At 44.4% G+C, this 15,079-nt stretch overlaps 1 protein-coding gene across 1 annotated transcript in view; it reads right to left on the bottom strand.

Moving 5' to 3' along the window:
- The window catches only part of NQO2 (N-ribosyldihydronicotinamide:quinone reductase 2), a 243,462-nt gene that overhangs the window by 12,613 nt on the left and 215,770 nt on the right, over positions 1-15,079 (bottom strand). The window contains exons 3-4 of the mRNA XM_033932818.1: positions 12,010-12,140; positions 599-677 (exon numbers count right to left, since the gene is read on the bottom strand). Coding sequence (XP_033788709.1) covers positions 599-677; positions 12,010-12,140 — 210 coding nt within the window. The remainder of the gene's footprint in view (positions 1-598; positions 678-12,009; positions 12,141-15,079) is intronic.

Genomic DNA, 15,079 nt, shown 5'->3' with positions numbered 1-15,079 from the left:
AATCTCGGAGAGAGCGAGAACCAGAAGGCCTTGAGCATGCGCAAATGCTCAAGGCCCAGGCAAAAGGCAAGAACTTCTTTCACCGGCATCGGTACATCCTGTGGGCTGTGTGCCAGTGTCAGATGGGAGGTAAAGCTGAATGCTGAACGGGCAGGGGTGCTGGTTCGCGCGCTGTGTGTGTGTGTGGGGGGGAGCAGCACCGTTGGCCGTGGGGGTGGATGGGAACGTATCAAGCGAGTTTCCCTTACTTCCTATGGGGAAACTCGCTTTGCTATACAAGTAATTTGGTTTACGAGCATGCTTCTGGAACAAATTATGCTGGTAAACCAAGGTTCCACTGTATTTTGTTGTGTTTTAAAGAGCTTTTCTGAACTTGAGCATTATGGGACAATTCTATAATCTATATTTTTTTTTTCCAAGATGGCGCCAGGATAGATCATAGGTGGTGGTGCCTCCCTCCCTTGTTTCTCTTATTTTGATTTTATTTCTAGCTTTTTACACACTTGTAACTAATTTTTGTTCTTTTAATTTTTCTTCTCATTTCTTACACACTTTGTAACTAATTTTTGTTCTTTTAATTTTTCTTCTCATTTCTTACCTTGTCTTTGCTGAACTGATTGGTCTAGACCAGTGGTCTCAAACCTGCGGACTGGGGGAAACATGTGTCCCGCCAGGTACTATTTTGAGACCCTCAGTATGTTTATCATAATCACAAAAGTAAAATAAAATAATTTCTTGATCTTATGTCTCTTTAGCTATAAATTACAATATTATTATTATTATTATTAACACTTAGCCAAAAGGAAAGATTTATAAGCTATAAAGAGTTTTACCTCATGTAAAATTATCATTTCTTTAATAAGACATTAACTATTTTTTCTGTGGCCCTCCAAATACCTACAAATCCAAAATGTGGCCCTGCAAAGGGTTTGTGTTTGAGACCACAGGTGTCAAACTCAAGGCCCGCAGGCCAAATCTGGCTGAATCCAGCCTGGCCATTTTATGCGGCCCGCAGCATAATGTGGCGTTTTCATTGCCGCCCCTGGTGTTATCTTCTGGCTGGCTCCCTCCTCCTTGCTGCCGCAGTGTGCACAAAGCCGCGGCAGCTCCTAAGCATTTCCTGCGCCTGAACCAGAAGCCTTCTCTCTGATTGAATTGTGTCAATTTTGAGAATTTATATCTGCTGCCTATATTTTGCACTGTTCAGGAAGAAATGCATTTGTTTATTTTTCTCTGGGGCTATACTGCATGCAGAGTCTTGCATCTTAGGGTTTTTGTTTGTATATATTAGTACTTTTAGTTTGTGGTCCCGTATTTGCATAGAGGTTATCTGTGTTCTGGTAGGAATGAATGTTGAGAAGCATACAGTGTGCTTTGTGTAATTTAATTTTATGGTTAACCATTATGTGTTGTTAATAAGATTATATTGTGTGTGAATATGTGAAAATGAATGGAAGGAATGGTGTTACAATTAGTACTATTATGGGGACAGTGTCTAGGGCGGAGATTGGGTGGGGTTTGGCCCGCGACTTAGCCTGTGTTTTGGATTTTGGCCCCTTAATGTGACTGAGTTTGACACCCCTGGTCTAGACAGTAATTTTTATCCTATTCCCCCGTGTCTGACCATTAGTTTTGTGGCCTAATGGAAGCAATGGTTGATGGCCTCCTATCTGCCTTTTGCAGCTGTGACAGTTGTTCAGGTATTGTCTGGTCACCAGAAGATCGTGCTCCTCTGCCCGCTGGTGCCTAATGGTGTGCTACAGCCCAGTGCGGTGAAGGGGGTGATGACAGCAAGAGATCGCTGTTCCCATCAGGCGGATTATAAAGGCAAAGGCGGCACATCATGGAGGACGTAGAAGCTGAAGGTCGAAGAGGATGGCCCTTAAAGGCATTGAGGAGTAGTGGCTCGTGGCCAGTAGGGGGTGATGTTTATGGGACGGTAATGGAATGGATATCAGAACATGATAGTGCAGTATTTTTGTGGAGTTTTTCTACAAAAGTGCCTATTTTTGGTATGATTCTGGGTAATTCTAGTTAGATACAAACTAGAGAATGACACGGTGAAAAAATTGGTCCCCGTCACCGCCCCGTCCCCGTCTCACCATCCCCGTCACCGCCCCGTCCCCGTCTCACCATCCCCGTCACCGCCCCGTCCCCGTCTCACCATCCTCTTCACCGCCCCGTCACCGCCACTGCCACCCCATTCACCGCCCCGTCACCGCCACTGCAATCCCATTCACTTTTCTTTATTTACGTATAAAGGAAACATTCTTTAAAACTTTAAAACTTAGTTAAATATTAGTTAATAACTATACAAAAACAAAACACGCAGAGAAAAAATTAATTAATATAAATTCCCTGACTTCCCTGCACTGTCCCCCCTTGAAGGTCTGTCCCCATCCTGAAAGCCTGATGCCCCCCCCCCCCGACGTCCGATACATCCCTCCCCCCGAAGGACCGCCGACTCCCCAACAATATCGGGCCAGGAGGGAGCCCAAATCCTCCTGGCCACGGCGACCCCCTAACCCCACCCCGCACTACATTACGGGCAGGAGGGATCCCAGGCCCTCCTGCCCTCGACGCAAACCCCCCTCCCCCCAACGACCGCCCCCCCCAGCCGACCCGCGACCCCCCTGGCGACCCCCACGACCCCCCCACCCCCCTTCCCCGTACCTTTGGTAGTTGGCCGGACAGACGGGAGCCAAAACCGCCTGTCCGGCAGGCAGCCAACGAAGGAATGAGGCCGGATTGGCCCATCCATCCTAAAGCTCCGCCTACTGGTGGGGCCTAAGGCGCGTGGGCCAATCAGAATAGGCCCTGGAGCCTTAGGTCCCACCTGGGGGCGCGGCCTGAGGCACATGGTCGGGTTGGGCCCATGTGCCTCAGGCCGCGCCCCCAGGTGGGACCTAAGGCTCCAGGGCCTATTCTGATTGGCCCACGCGCCTTAGGCCCCACCAGTAGGCGGAGCTTTAGGATGGATGGGCCAATCCGGCCTCATTCCTTCGTTGGCTGCCTGCCGGACAGGCGGGTTTGGCTCCCGTCTGTCCGGCCAACTACCAAAGGTACGGGGAAGGGGGGTGGGGGGGTCGTGGGGGTCGCCAGGGGGATCGCGGGTCGGCTGGGGGGGCGTCGGAGGTTCTTGGGGGGGGCGGTCGTTGGGGGGGAGGGGGGTTTGCGTCGAGGGCAGGAGGGCCTGGGATCCCTCCTGCCCGTAATGTAGTGCGGGGTGGGGTTAGGGGGTCGCCGTGGCCAGGAGGGTTTGGGCTCCCTTATGGCCCGATATTGTCGGGAAGTCGGCGGTCCTTCGGGGTGGGGGTGCGAGTGGTCCTGCCGGGGGGGGGGGATGTATCGGACGTCGGGGAGTCGGCCGGGCAAGAGGGCTTGGGCTCCCTCTTGCTCCGATCGCGGGTGCGGGTGGGAGCGCGTGCGAGCAGTCGTTCGGGGTGGGGGTGCGAGCGGTCCTGCTGAGGGGGTGAATCGGGCGTCGGGCGGTAAATAGCGGTTCCTAGAAGGGGGTACATTGGCCCGCGGGGACAAACCTGTTCACCGTTTCCGCGGTCGGTGAATGGCCTTGTCCCCGTCACCGCAGCGACTGCTAGTTTTCTTCCCCGTTTTCGGCGGTGACCCGCGGCTTAAATGCGGTGGCCGCGGGTAAACCGTCACCGTGTCATTCTCTAATACAAACATATGTGTTAGTTAAGGACATGCCCAATAGAAGCGTACGACAAACTGGTGAATAAAAATATAAATATAAATGTAGCTAAAGCCAGAAAAACACACTACAGATTAATATAAGGGAAAGAATGGTGTTCTTTTTGTGTACTTTGCTGTTAGGCTAGATCATGAAGGAAACCAGAGGATCCATTTTGTCTTTTCTATATCTTCTCAGTCTTTGGAATCCATTTTGTTTTCCAAGTCTTTGTTCTCAGCATCGTGGTGTTAATTAATACCAGATGTGTTTTAGACTGGATAGGAAGATAACGTGTCCCAAACTAAGATATAACAGGAATTAAATATAGTTATAAATGAAAATTATGTATGGAATGCTTGGCCAAGCAAATATGACTGAAGTATGTGAGTGTATGGCTGTGTATTGAACAAAAGAATGGGTTTTGAAAAAACATATTATATATCTTTGCAACCTAAAGAAATCCTAAAACATCTGGAAATGAATAACAGTTTCTAGTGAAGAGAGGGGGAGACCAGCCCCTCCTCCTCCTTTTCTAGGAAGGCTTCTGTGTAATGGCTATGTAATTTGAACCTGTCAGCTTAGGGAGAGCTCTTTTCCTCTAAGGCTGACTAATTTTCAGCATGCTTCATAGGGCTTCAGATGCTTCAGCATCTTTTTAACAAATAATTTCTCTTAATATACTTTTGTGAAAATTATGATTTATATTCAGAAACGACTATAAGCAAACAAATGTACTTTTCTGAAACTTTTGTCTTTGTCTAATTTGAAACACCTCTTTTGTTGATTTTTATTGGTTGTCAAACTGATGATGTCACTGAGCCAAAAGTATATAATAGAGTGACTTGAGATATTAAGGTGAGCTCGTTATCAGAAGGCCAGCATTTGGTAACTATAACGATCTCTCATTAGCGCAACTGTTAATGCAAGCAATTATGCTTTATTCTTTTGAATTTCATAATGGAAAAATAGAAACAATAACTCAATAAATCTTAATTATAATTTTTAAAACCTTGCACTGGTGTCATTTTGCATGTTTTTTTATTATTTTTCAAACCTTGAGCTTTCAAGAAGGCGTCGATGTCCCTTGCTCAGGCATCCAACATATGTGGCTGAAGAAGGCACTGTCATTCCATCTCGGAGCTGGCTTGTCTGTCTGAGAGGCCCTGCCGGAGAGAGCTGTGTGGGAGTGGTCCTGATCCGTCATACAGCTGGTGGCCATCCCGAGTAATAGCAAAATCACTCAATAAATCTCAACTTAACCAGTTTCAAATGAGTATACAACTCTTGGTAACTTTTGTGCTCAGAATCAAGGAGACAATAACGGGGGCGAACCCCAGCATTAATGTCTCACCACCCAATCATCACATCTTAAAGCACCAATTATGGACAGTACAGATGTTTGAATTATTGACTTAAGGTGCCACTAAGGCAACGCTACTTCTAACATCCAATCATTACCTTTTTTAGACATCAATGTCTCTTTGCACCAGGGCAGATTCAATACCACCATTTTTAAGAAATCTACCAATCGTAATAATTTGTTAAGATATGAGAGTTACCATCCAAAGCATTTGCACAATAATATTCCCACAGGGCAGTTCTTAAGATTACGTCGTTTATGCTCTTCCCGAATGGAATTTTTAGAGAAGGCAGGTGAAATGAAAGAGCGATTTAGAGAAAGAGGATACCCATATTCTGTCATTAAAAAGGCGTATAAAAGAGCACTGTACTCCCAACGAGAAGTTCTTTTTACTCCTCACAATCAAACTAGAGTCTCCGATTGTACCATACTCGCAGCACGCATTTAAAATTAAACAGATCATCAAGTCACATCTCTCTATCTTTCAAGAGCAACCTCGTTTTGCATACTCTCATGGACATAACATCAAACAATGCATTACTAGATCTCAATTCTGCTCTGACACTCAATCCGACCCATCATCAGCGGGGGTTCATGCCCTGTGTTCAGCATGCAAGTTCTGCCAATACAGTGTGCCTTTAAGTGATATGAACGTACCAGTATGGGTAAAAGATTGCAGATCTATTACATGCACAGATTGTAGCACAAGTGGAGTGGTGTATGTCATTCAATGCCCTTGTAGGCTGTTATATATAGGACATACCATCAGAAGCATTCGTATTTGAATTGGAGAGCACATAAGTAGGATCTCCACGCAAGTCCTGGAAGCTCCGTTAACCCAGCATTGGCTTAAGGAATATCACCCAGTTAATTTGTTACGCTATTCTGTCTTGAAAGCCCCGGTTTTGTCCCGAGGAGGCAATTTGAAAGCCAAACTTTACACCAAGGAACAGAGCTGGATTTTTAAGCTGGGCCCTTTCCATCCGAAAGGTCTAAATAGTGAAATTGAATGGCGGGCCTTTCTACAGTAACCCCCTTAACCCCCTTTTTTACTTTTTACACTTTACATTTTATTATCGTTTGGGGGTCTTGAGCAGTTTGGTGGAGTTCTACTATCCTCTCGACTTTGATCTATTGATGAATGGCACGTTGTTTCAGCTGGACTCTGTGACTTCATCACGCACTCCATTCAGTGTATGTGATCACATGGTGACGCGCTTGATTTTTAAATCTCCCCACACATTCTTGCAACTGTTGACACGAAGGGAGGAAGATGCAATAAGTGTGAGTGATCAGCAAGTAAAAAGTGTTTTAATTGTAGTGAGTGCCATCCAACATAGTCTGTAGGAGCTGTTAATAAATGTAGTAGTAAGTTTTAATTTGAGTTTAGCATGAATAAAGTATTTAATTCGTTTATTCTTTAACTTTCAGAGTCTACACTGCTCATTATCATAACCTATTTGTAATACTGTCGGTTCCTTGAAGCGGATACAAAACGTGTCATGTCGGAACCTAATACTCACAAGCTACAAGATAAGTTTTTTGTCTAAACATACTAAAAAGAATAAGTTGCGTTGCCTTAGTGGCACCTTAAGTCAATAATTCAAACATCTATACTGTCCATAATTGGTGCTTTAAGATGCGATGATTGGGTGGTGAGACATTAATGCTGGGGTTCGCCCCTGTTATTGTCTCCTTGATTCTGAGCACAAAAGTTACAAAGAGTTGTATACTCATTTGAAACTGGTTAAGTTGATATTTATTGAGTGATTTTTCTATTACTCGTGATGACATTCTTCTAATCACTCAAGTTGAAAAGATTACCTTGAGTTTATTTGCCCCCCACTTGTGTGTATTTGACGGTGCCATTCTATCCCTGCATCAAGGTTGGAGAGCCCTGATGGCCTGCATTGGTGTTTTGTCCTCCCTGCTTCACCACATTGACTGACCGTTTATTCATTATTTCACTTGTTCTTTAGTTTGTTTTATTTCTTTCGGGATTTTTATTTTTTTTTTAACATCATCTTTATCATGCATGAAAAGAAACAACAAGAACCGAAAGGTCCAACTAGATATTGACAAATAAAAACAGAGGAGTGTACAACAACAGAAAACTTAGTTCCAAGAGTTTTGTAGTTATTCCCTCCCTCCCACCCACCCCCATCCCCCAACCTTCAATAGCTAGAGTGGTGCCCATACAGAGTAATCGCTCAACCTCTACTCAGCATTCAATAACAAAGGGTAAAAAAACTCAAGAAGAAAAGAGCTTGAAAATACAGAGTCACAAATTAAGCAAATAGCTGTGCGCAGCTGGTGTTAGGGAGTTCCGAAAGGGTGACCAAACATCCTGGAGGCAGTGTCCTGCGCGACACTCCATGTTGGGACACCATCTGACACTCCACCTGCAAAAGCTGAATCATGGCAGCCCTCCAGTGTTGCAAAGTCAGGGGCGACGCCTCCAACCAATGCACCAGTATGACCTTTTTCCTCAGTAAAACAGCTTTGCGTAAAAAGCTACAGAGACCCTTCGGCGCTGGGGCTACCATGTTACAATGGAAAAACAAAAGGTGCAGGAGACTATGCAACGCGAGCGCCACAACGAGATATGATCCAAGATTCTCCCCCAGAAGACATGGATGCGAGGACATGCAAAAAAATATATGTCCCAGAGTGGCTCCTAGAGCCTGACATTTAGGGCATCGGGCATCTAGTTGAATATCTGCTGTGGACGCCTAGGGAAGACATGCAGCCACTTAACCATCTTATAATTAATTTCCCACAGAGCAATGGACAAAAGCATCTGTGAGGCCATATGGAGGCAACGTAGAAGATGACCCATGATGACTGTCACCCCCAAATACCGCGTCCACTGCTGATCCAAACGATCATAATTGACAGCAGAAAGATACTCCTCCAGGGACTTCATATGAAAGCGTAGGGGAATAATGCCCTGCGCATCCAGGCATAACCCTTCCCGGAGAGATTCCAAGATCACCCCTAACAATGCACTCGCAGACAGCGTCCGAACATAATGCTTCAGTTGCCAGTATGCAAATTGATCCAAAGGGGAGAGGTGAAATTCAACTTGAAGATCTGAGAAAGGCAGTAAGGTGCCATTGTCCGTCAATACCTGGTGAAGATATAAATGATTGAGAGATCCCCACCTAAGAAAAATAGCCAACATCATTCCCGGCGGGAACAGGGGATTACCCCAAATCAGGAGCAAAACTGACATGTCTAAGGTTACCTGCAGCAAGCCACAAAACCAGTGCCAAACCTGGCAAATCGATAGATAAAGGAGGAGTGTCCGAACCGCGGCAGGAAGAAATTATAGTGGAGCGTGAAGCAAGCTACTAAAATATAGAGGACACAGCAGCGATGTGTCCACCGTTGTAAAGGAGAAATGCGAAATATCTCTAAATCAGTCACTGAGATGGAGCAAGTTCAATAGACCCAAGCCCCCTTTGTCTCTAGGCAAAGCCACCACTCGAAACACAAGATGGGGCCGCTTCCCATTCCACAAAAAATTTTTCAGCTGTCGCACGAAAATCCAATACATGCTCGCCGAGAAATAGAGTGGGAGCATCTGGAATAAATACAGCCAGTAAGGGAATAAGAGCATATTAAATAGAGCAATTTTCCACAGCAGGGACAACGGGTACGCTCACCATAGCTGCAATTTTTGTTCCATGAATTGGAGCCCCGTCCGCAAGTTCAAGTCATACAAACGCGATAAGTCTTTCAGGATCCAGACTCCCAGATATTTAATGGCTTTGTCCGCCCAAAGGAAGGGAAAAGCTCCCACCCAAGCACACGGCAAGGTATCAACTAGCAGGAGAATAAGCAATTTATGGCGATTCAGCTGAAAACTCAAATAAAAGGTGAATTCGTCAATCACTCCAGCTTAGCAGTCAGCGAAGCCACCAGCCACATCAAGACCAAGAGGAGGTCATCGGCAAAAGCTAGGACTTTAACAAGCTGTCCCCCTACATTCACGCCCGCTACATCATTATCCAGCATCAGGTTGCACAACAGAGGTTCCAAATACAAAATAAATAGTAGTGGAGACAGTGAACAGCCCTGCGAGTGCCCCGCTCTATAGAAAAGGAAAGCTAGCTATGCCAGTTCACCAAAATCTGTGCCGTAGGTTGAAAATACAATGCTCGGAGCGCCGCTGAACACCATCCCGTTAAACCCATGTATTGAAGCAGGCCAAAAAGATAGTCCCAGTGAACCTTGTCAAACGCTTTTTCAGCATCTAATCTGGCCAAGACTGCCGACATGCTCGTAGTGTGACAGTGAAATAAAGATACTAGGACCTTGGAAACATTAACAGGACATTGGTGGCCCTTGATAAATCTGACTTGATCAGGACAGATTAGTCTGTTGGGATTTATTTAATCTTTTGTCTTCCTGCTTTATTTTCCTTATTTTTATTCTTATTTTATTTTGCTAGATATGCATATATTTACAATATTGTTCATTTTTCTCTTATTTCCCTAGATACTTTATCTTAGAATGTGAGCCCATGATCTGCCTTCCTGCTACCACTGCCATGGCCGCTGCTGCAGCAAAAGAGCATAAGAAAGCCATGAGGCTAGAGCCTATATACACATGTCTACCAACTCTGCGGATCCCAACCTCTACCAACATCACTTCTTGTTCTGGGGAGCAGAGGGTGAGGGCAACAGCCACATATATAATGGATGCAGCTCCATGGCTAGTCTTGGAAAGCAGCAGCCATTGGAGTGCCAGGGGAGCAAGAATGTGAGAAAAAGACAATGCCGGGGGGGGGGAGGGGGCGGAAGGAGGAGAGAAAGAAAGTCACTGATTGAAGGGGATAAACAGAAGGTGAATGGATGGAAGGGGGTGAAGAGAGAACAGATGGTGGATAGAAGGAGACAGATCACATTGGATGGATGGAAGGAGGGAGATAGAGAGAGAGAGGAAATGCTGAAGGGAAATGGTGAGGGCCAAAGTAAGAGAAATGAGATGGAAAGCTGTTGATAAATGCAGCAAAAAGAGGGAAATTGAAGACTGTATAGTGAGAATGAATGAAGAGAGGGAGAAAAATAAATGGAAGAACACTCAATGGTAAAAAAAAATATTATTAAGACAAACATATAGGAAGCCACAGCTTGCCCTGGGATTGGTAGCATGGAATGTTGCTACTATTTGGGCTTTTGCCAGGTACTTGTGACCTGGATTGGCCACTGTGGAAACAGGATACTGGACTAGATGGACCATTGGTCTGACCCAGGATGGTTATTTTTATGTTCTTATTTATGAAGGTTGTAGTGGAAGAGGTGAAGACAGGAAGAAAGAGAAAAATGACAAACAGACTTGAAATCCTGGCATGAGAGTTAAAAAAAGGTAGAGGAAAGCAGACAATGGGACCAACACAATTAGAAAAACAAATGGCCAGACAACAAAGGTAAAATATTTTTATTTTTAATTTTGGACAAAGTATAGTAGCCATGTAATTTCACTCTAATTTAAAAAAACAAACAAGAAATGGAAAATTTATTTATTTATTTTAAAACTTTATATACCGCCTGGAGTTGCAGCGGTTTCCATATGAACATACATAAAGCAAAAACAATGAACGGAGAACAATACAAATTACTATTGAAAATAATATCAAAACACTATCTTCTCTTTCTCTAGTGTTGCATTGTATGCAGAGTCTGGCTTCTTAGGGGTTCAGTTTAATTTCAGACATTCTTAAAATCATAATAGTATATTTTTAAGAATATGGTTTGCAGAAAAGGTACATTCAAATATAAAGTATTAAAATCACATCAGAGGAATACCAAGTTATATTGTTGTAATTCGCCTTGACCCTATGCATGTGCTGGTATTGGCAGCTCAGGCTGCTGAGGTAGAGAGCAATGTTGTTGGCGCCACTGAGGGAGGTCTTCAGCTAGCAGGGCTTTGAATACCCACTAGTTCGGGGGGGGGGGGGTTAAGTTGAGTAGGAAAGTGAAACTCAAAATCTGAATGTTTTTTGTTTCTATCTTCCCAGCCCATAAACAGTTTCTCAGCCAATTTGCCAATCTGTGAGGGCAGAAAAGCTGGAGTAAGGTCTGTTCAGTATCACAATCTTGAGATAAGAAGCTGCTGAGCCTTTACCAACTGTCCTTATGTTTTTTTTTTCTATTCAGATTTTTCATTTGCTCTGTAAATAATTCAGTAAGAGAGATATGCAAACTAAAGGTGATTTAATTACATTAAATTATTCATAGTGTATATTTACCCCCTCTTCTACAAAGCTGCGCTAGTGGCTGTCTCGCGGCAACAGCCCTGAAGCCCTTTAAATCTCCATGGGTTTTGGGGCCATTACCGAGCAGCAGCTGCTAGCGTGGCTTTGTAGAAGAGGGGTTAGTTCTCTTTGAGGGTTTTAGTGTTTTGGGGACTTTGTGCTATCAGTCAAAGAAGGCTTTGGGGCATCTAGCCTCCCCCATCCACCAGAACCTCCTTTAAATTTATGTTCTCATCTTTTTGTATACGCTCCAGGGCAATCCTCAACCCTTTAAACGAGGTCCATTAGATAAGTTTAGCAACAGAGTATCTGTCTAATGCAGGGGTCCTCAAACCTAGTCCACTTCTTCTATTGCATGCAAACAGATCTCATATATATTCACTGTAGAAATCCTGAAAACCAGCTGGGCTGTGGATCTCATGGACTGGATTTGAGGACCCCTGGTCTTATGTATCCAAGTCTCCAGCAACATCTCTGAACTTCTCTGGTAGAGTTAAGAAAACTCTTAGATATTAAATTATTAAAAAAAAAAAATAACCCAAACAAATAAGTCTTAAACATTTGAATTTACCCATTCTACCTCCTAGTATTGTTCATGTCAGGATTTAACTCATTGTTTTACTACAGTATTTGCTATAGTTAGGCTGTTCTAAGTGAAAACAAAATACCCGATGGAAATGAGAAAACAAATTTTACCTGAAAAATCACTAAATCAGCTTCTTGCACCTTCTTCTGCTCTTCAAGTATATCTTTGCACAAATTTCCTCTTCTTTGGGCAACCCTGGTTTCGTTTCCATAATTGAAATGCTCGGGATTGTGCAAATGTCCTTTGAAGGAAGCACAAAACAAATAACATCCTGATAGCAAATCAACTGAATATCCACAGACGCTCCTGCTCAGGTCATCTCCTATCCCAGGACATATATGAGCCAATTTCTTATGAACATGTATAAAACAAAAATCCCACAAAATAGAGAGCAATATCCAAAGCAAATACTTAGAAGTTCTGTTAATTTATATAACTAAAGGTTCACAAAATATAACGGTGCATTTACACACTATTATTAACACACTTAAAGCATATATTTTCAAAACCAGAGTCTCTTATACATTCTTACCAAATATTAAATATGATGTTAAAGGAAGAGCTTTTACTCTTAGGTATTTGTATGTTTATTTTGATTGAATCATATCCATGTCATTCTCTACTTGGTTGGGCTGAGAACTTTTCAACACCCTCTTGTACAGTTTCAGATTTTCACACACATCTGAGCCCTGGATAGCAGAGCAGAGGGGCACTCTAGAAGGTACTGCAGTGAATGTCACATTTAAAAGTCCCAGGTACACATGTCATTATAAAACCTACTGTACCTACATAAAAATGACACCTTCAGGCATAAGGACTATTGTGGTGTACAAGTGGGTACAGTATGTTTTGGGTGGGTTTTGGAGGGCTCACCATATAATGTAAGCAGATTTTAGGGACTTTGAAATGTGACATTCACTGCAGTACCCCCTAGAGTGCCCCTCTGAGCTGCTCAGCTCTCTGTGAACAGTTTGCTAATAATGCTGGCTGCTTTGACGTCTGAAAAGCTTTCTTTTGTGCATTTTCTCTACGTCTTTCCCAAAACGTCCAAATTCAGATTTGGATGTCCTATCGAAAATGTCCCTCTGTATGTTTAGACACTTGAGGAGAGGTATCAACAGCATAAAAAAAGATAATATGTGCCAAATGTCCCACATTCAGCGGGAGCAAATTGCTTTCATGGGTTGTCTCCCAGACTCCCACTGATGAAGCCGAGTCTCCTGCTCAGCAAGTCTAGGGCAGTGTGGCAGCATTGCAAAGAATAGACATTTGAGAAAGCAGAGAGGAGAACCTCCTCTGTATGGAGGGAGGTCTATCTAGTGGGTTGGTTAGGGAGGGGATGAGCAAGTGCACAGGTGAAAATAGGTCACTGGGTGGGTGAGGGTAAGAATGGGGAGGAAAAAGCACCAGTTGGATGGGGGCAAGAGTAAGAGGGAAAAATCATCAGGTTGTGGTGCTAACTGGGCCTCTTCAGGAGGACTTAACCAATGAGTGCCACTGAAAATACCTGGTTAACACCCAAGCCAAAACCGACTATTTTGAGCGTGTTCTGGGGTGAAATCAACACTTAGCCAGTTACGTGCCGATTTTCAACACTTAACCGCATAACGGCTAAGATAATCGCATAAATAAGATGACAGAAAACACAGTTCTATTTTTATGTGATTCTTCATAGCTAGTTTAGTGCCAAATAGTGCATTTAACCAGCTATATTTTCCCCGGCTCCTTATACCTGGAAATCCAATGCCAGTGCCTGGACATGGCCTGGCACTGAATTTCTAGGTCTGGAGCCAGCAAACTACAAACCGGTGGGTCTCACATCAATAGTGTGCAAACTAATGGAAACTCTAATCAAACGTCAATTGGATACGATCCTGAACGAGGAGAATCTACGGGATCCCCGTCAACATGGATTTACTAAGGGGAGATCCTGCCAATCCAACCTGATCAGCTTCTTTGACTGGGTGACGAGGAAGCTAGATGTTGGGGAGTCCCTGGACATCGTATATCTGGACTTCAGTAAAGCATTCGATAGTGTACCACACCGCAGGTTGCTGAGCAAGATGAGTTCTATAGGATTGGGCGACACATTGACGAAATGGGTTGGGAACTGGCTTGGAGGTAGGCTTCAGAGGGTAGTGGTGAATGGCACCCCCTCCGAAATGACGGAGGTAATCAGTGGAGTGCCGCAGAGCTCGGTCCTGGGCCCGATCCTATTCAACATCTTTATAAGAGACTTGGCAGAAGGGCTGCGAGGTAAAATAACATTATTCGCCGATGACGCCAAACTAAGCAATGTAGTGGGCAAAAGCACAACAGACATAAATTCAATGTCCGACAACATGATGCACGACCTACTCCTACTGGAGCGCTGGTCTAGGTCCTGGTAACTCAGCTTCAATGCCAAAAAATGCAAAGTCATGCACCTGGGCAGTCAAAATCCATGCAAGACTTACACCCTTAATGGCGAGATCCTAACAAGAACTGAAGCAGAACGAGACTTAGGGGTGATCGTCAGTGAGAACATGAAGACTGCCAATCAAGTGGAGCAAGCTTCATCCAAGGCAAGGCAAATCATAGGTTGCATACGCAGGAGTTTCGTCAGCCGTAAGCCTGAAGTCATTATGCCATTGTATAGATCCATGATGAGGCCCACCTGGAATACTGTGTGCAATTCTGGAGGCCGCATTACCGTAAGGATGTGCTGAGACTGGAGTCAGTCCAGAGAATGGCCACCCGGATGGTCTCGGGACTCAAAGATCTCCCGTACGAGGAACGGCTGGATAAGTTGCAGCTGTACTCACTCGAGGAACGCAGAGAGAAGGGTGACATGATCGAGACATTCAAGTATCTCATGGGCCGCATCGAGGTGGAAGAAGATATCTTCTTTTTCAAGGGTCCCGTGGCAACAAGGGGGCATCCGTGGAAAATCAGAGGCGGGAAACTGCACGGGGACACCAGGAAATTCTTTTTCACTGAAAGGGTGGTTGATCGCTGGAATAGTCTTCCACTTCAGGTGATTGAGGCCAGCAGCGTGCCTGATTTTAAGGCCAAATGGGATAGACACGTGGGATCTATTCACAGAGAAAGGTATGGGAGAGTCATTGGGGTGGGCAGACTAGATGGGCCGTGGCCCTTATCTGCCGTCTATTTCTATGTTTCTATGTTTCTAAAACTGTG

The sequence above is a fragment of the Geotrypetes seraphini genome, chromosome 2 (genome assembly GCF_902459505.1).
Source record: "Geotrypetes seraphini chromosome 2, aGeoSer1.1, whole genome shotgun sequence".
NCBI classification, from domain to species: domain Eukaryota; kingdom Metazoa; phylum Chordata; class Amphibia; order Gymnophiona; family Dermophiidae; genus Geotrypetes; species Geotrypetes seraphini.
This window is presented reverse-complemented; position numbering and strand designations above follow the sequence as displayed.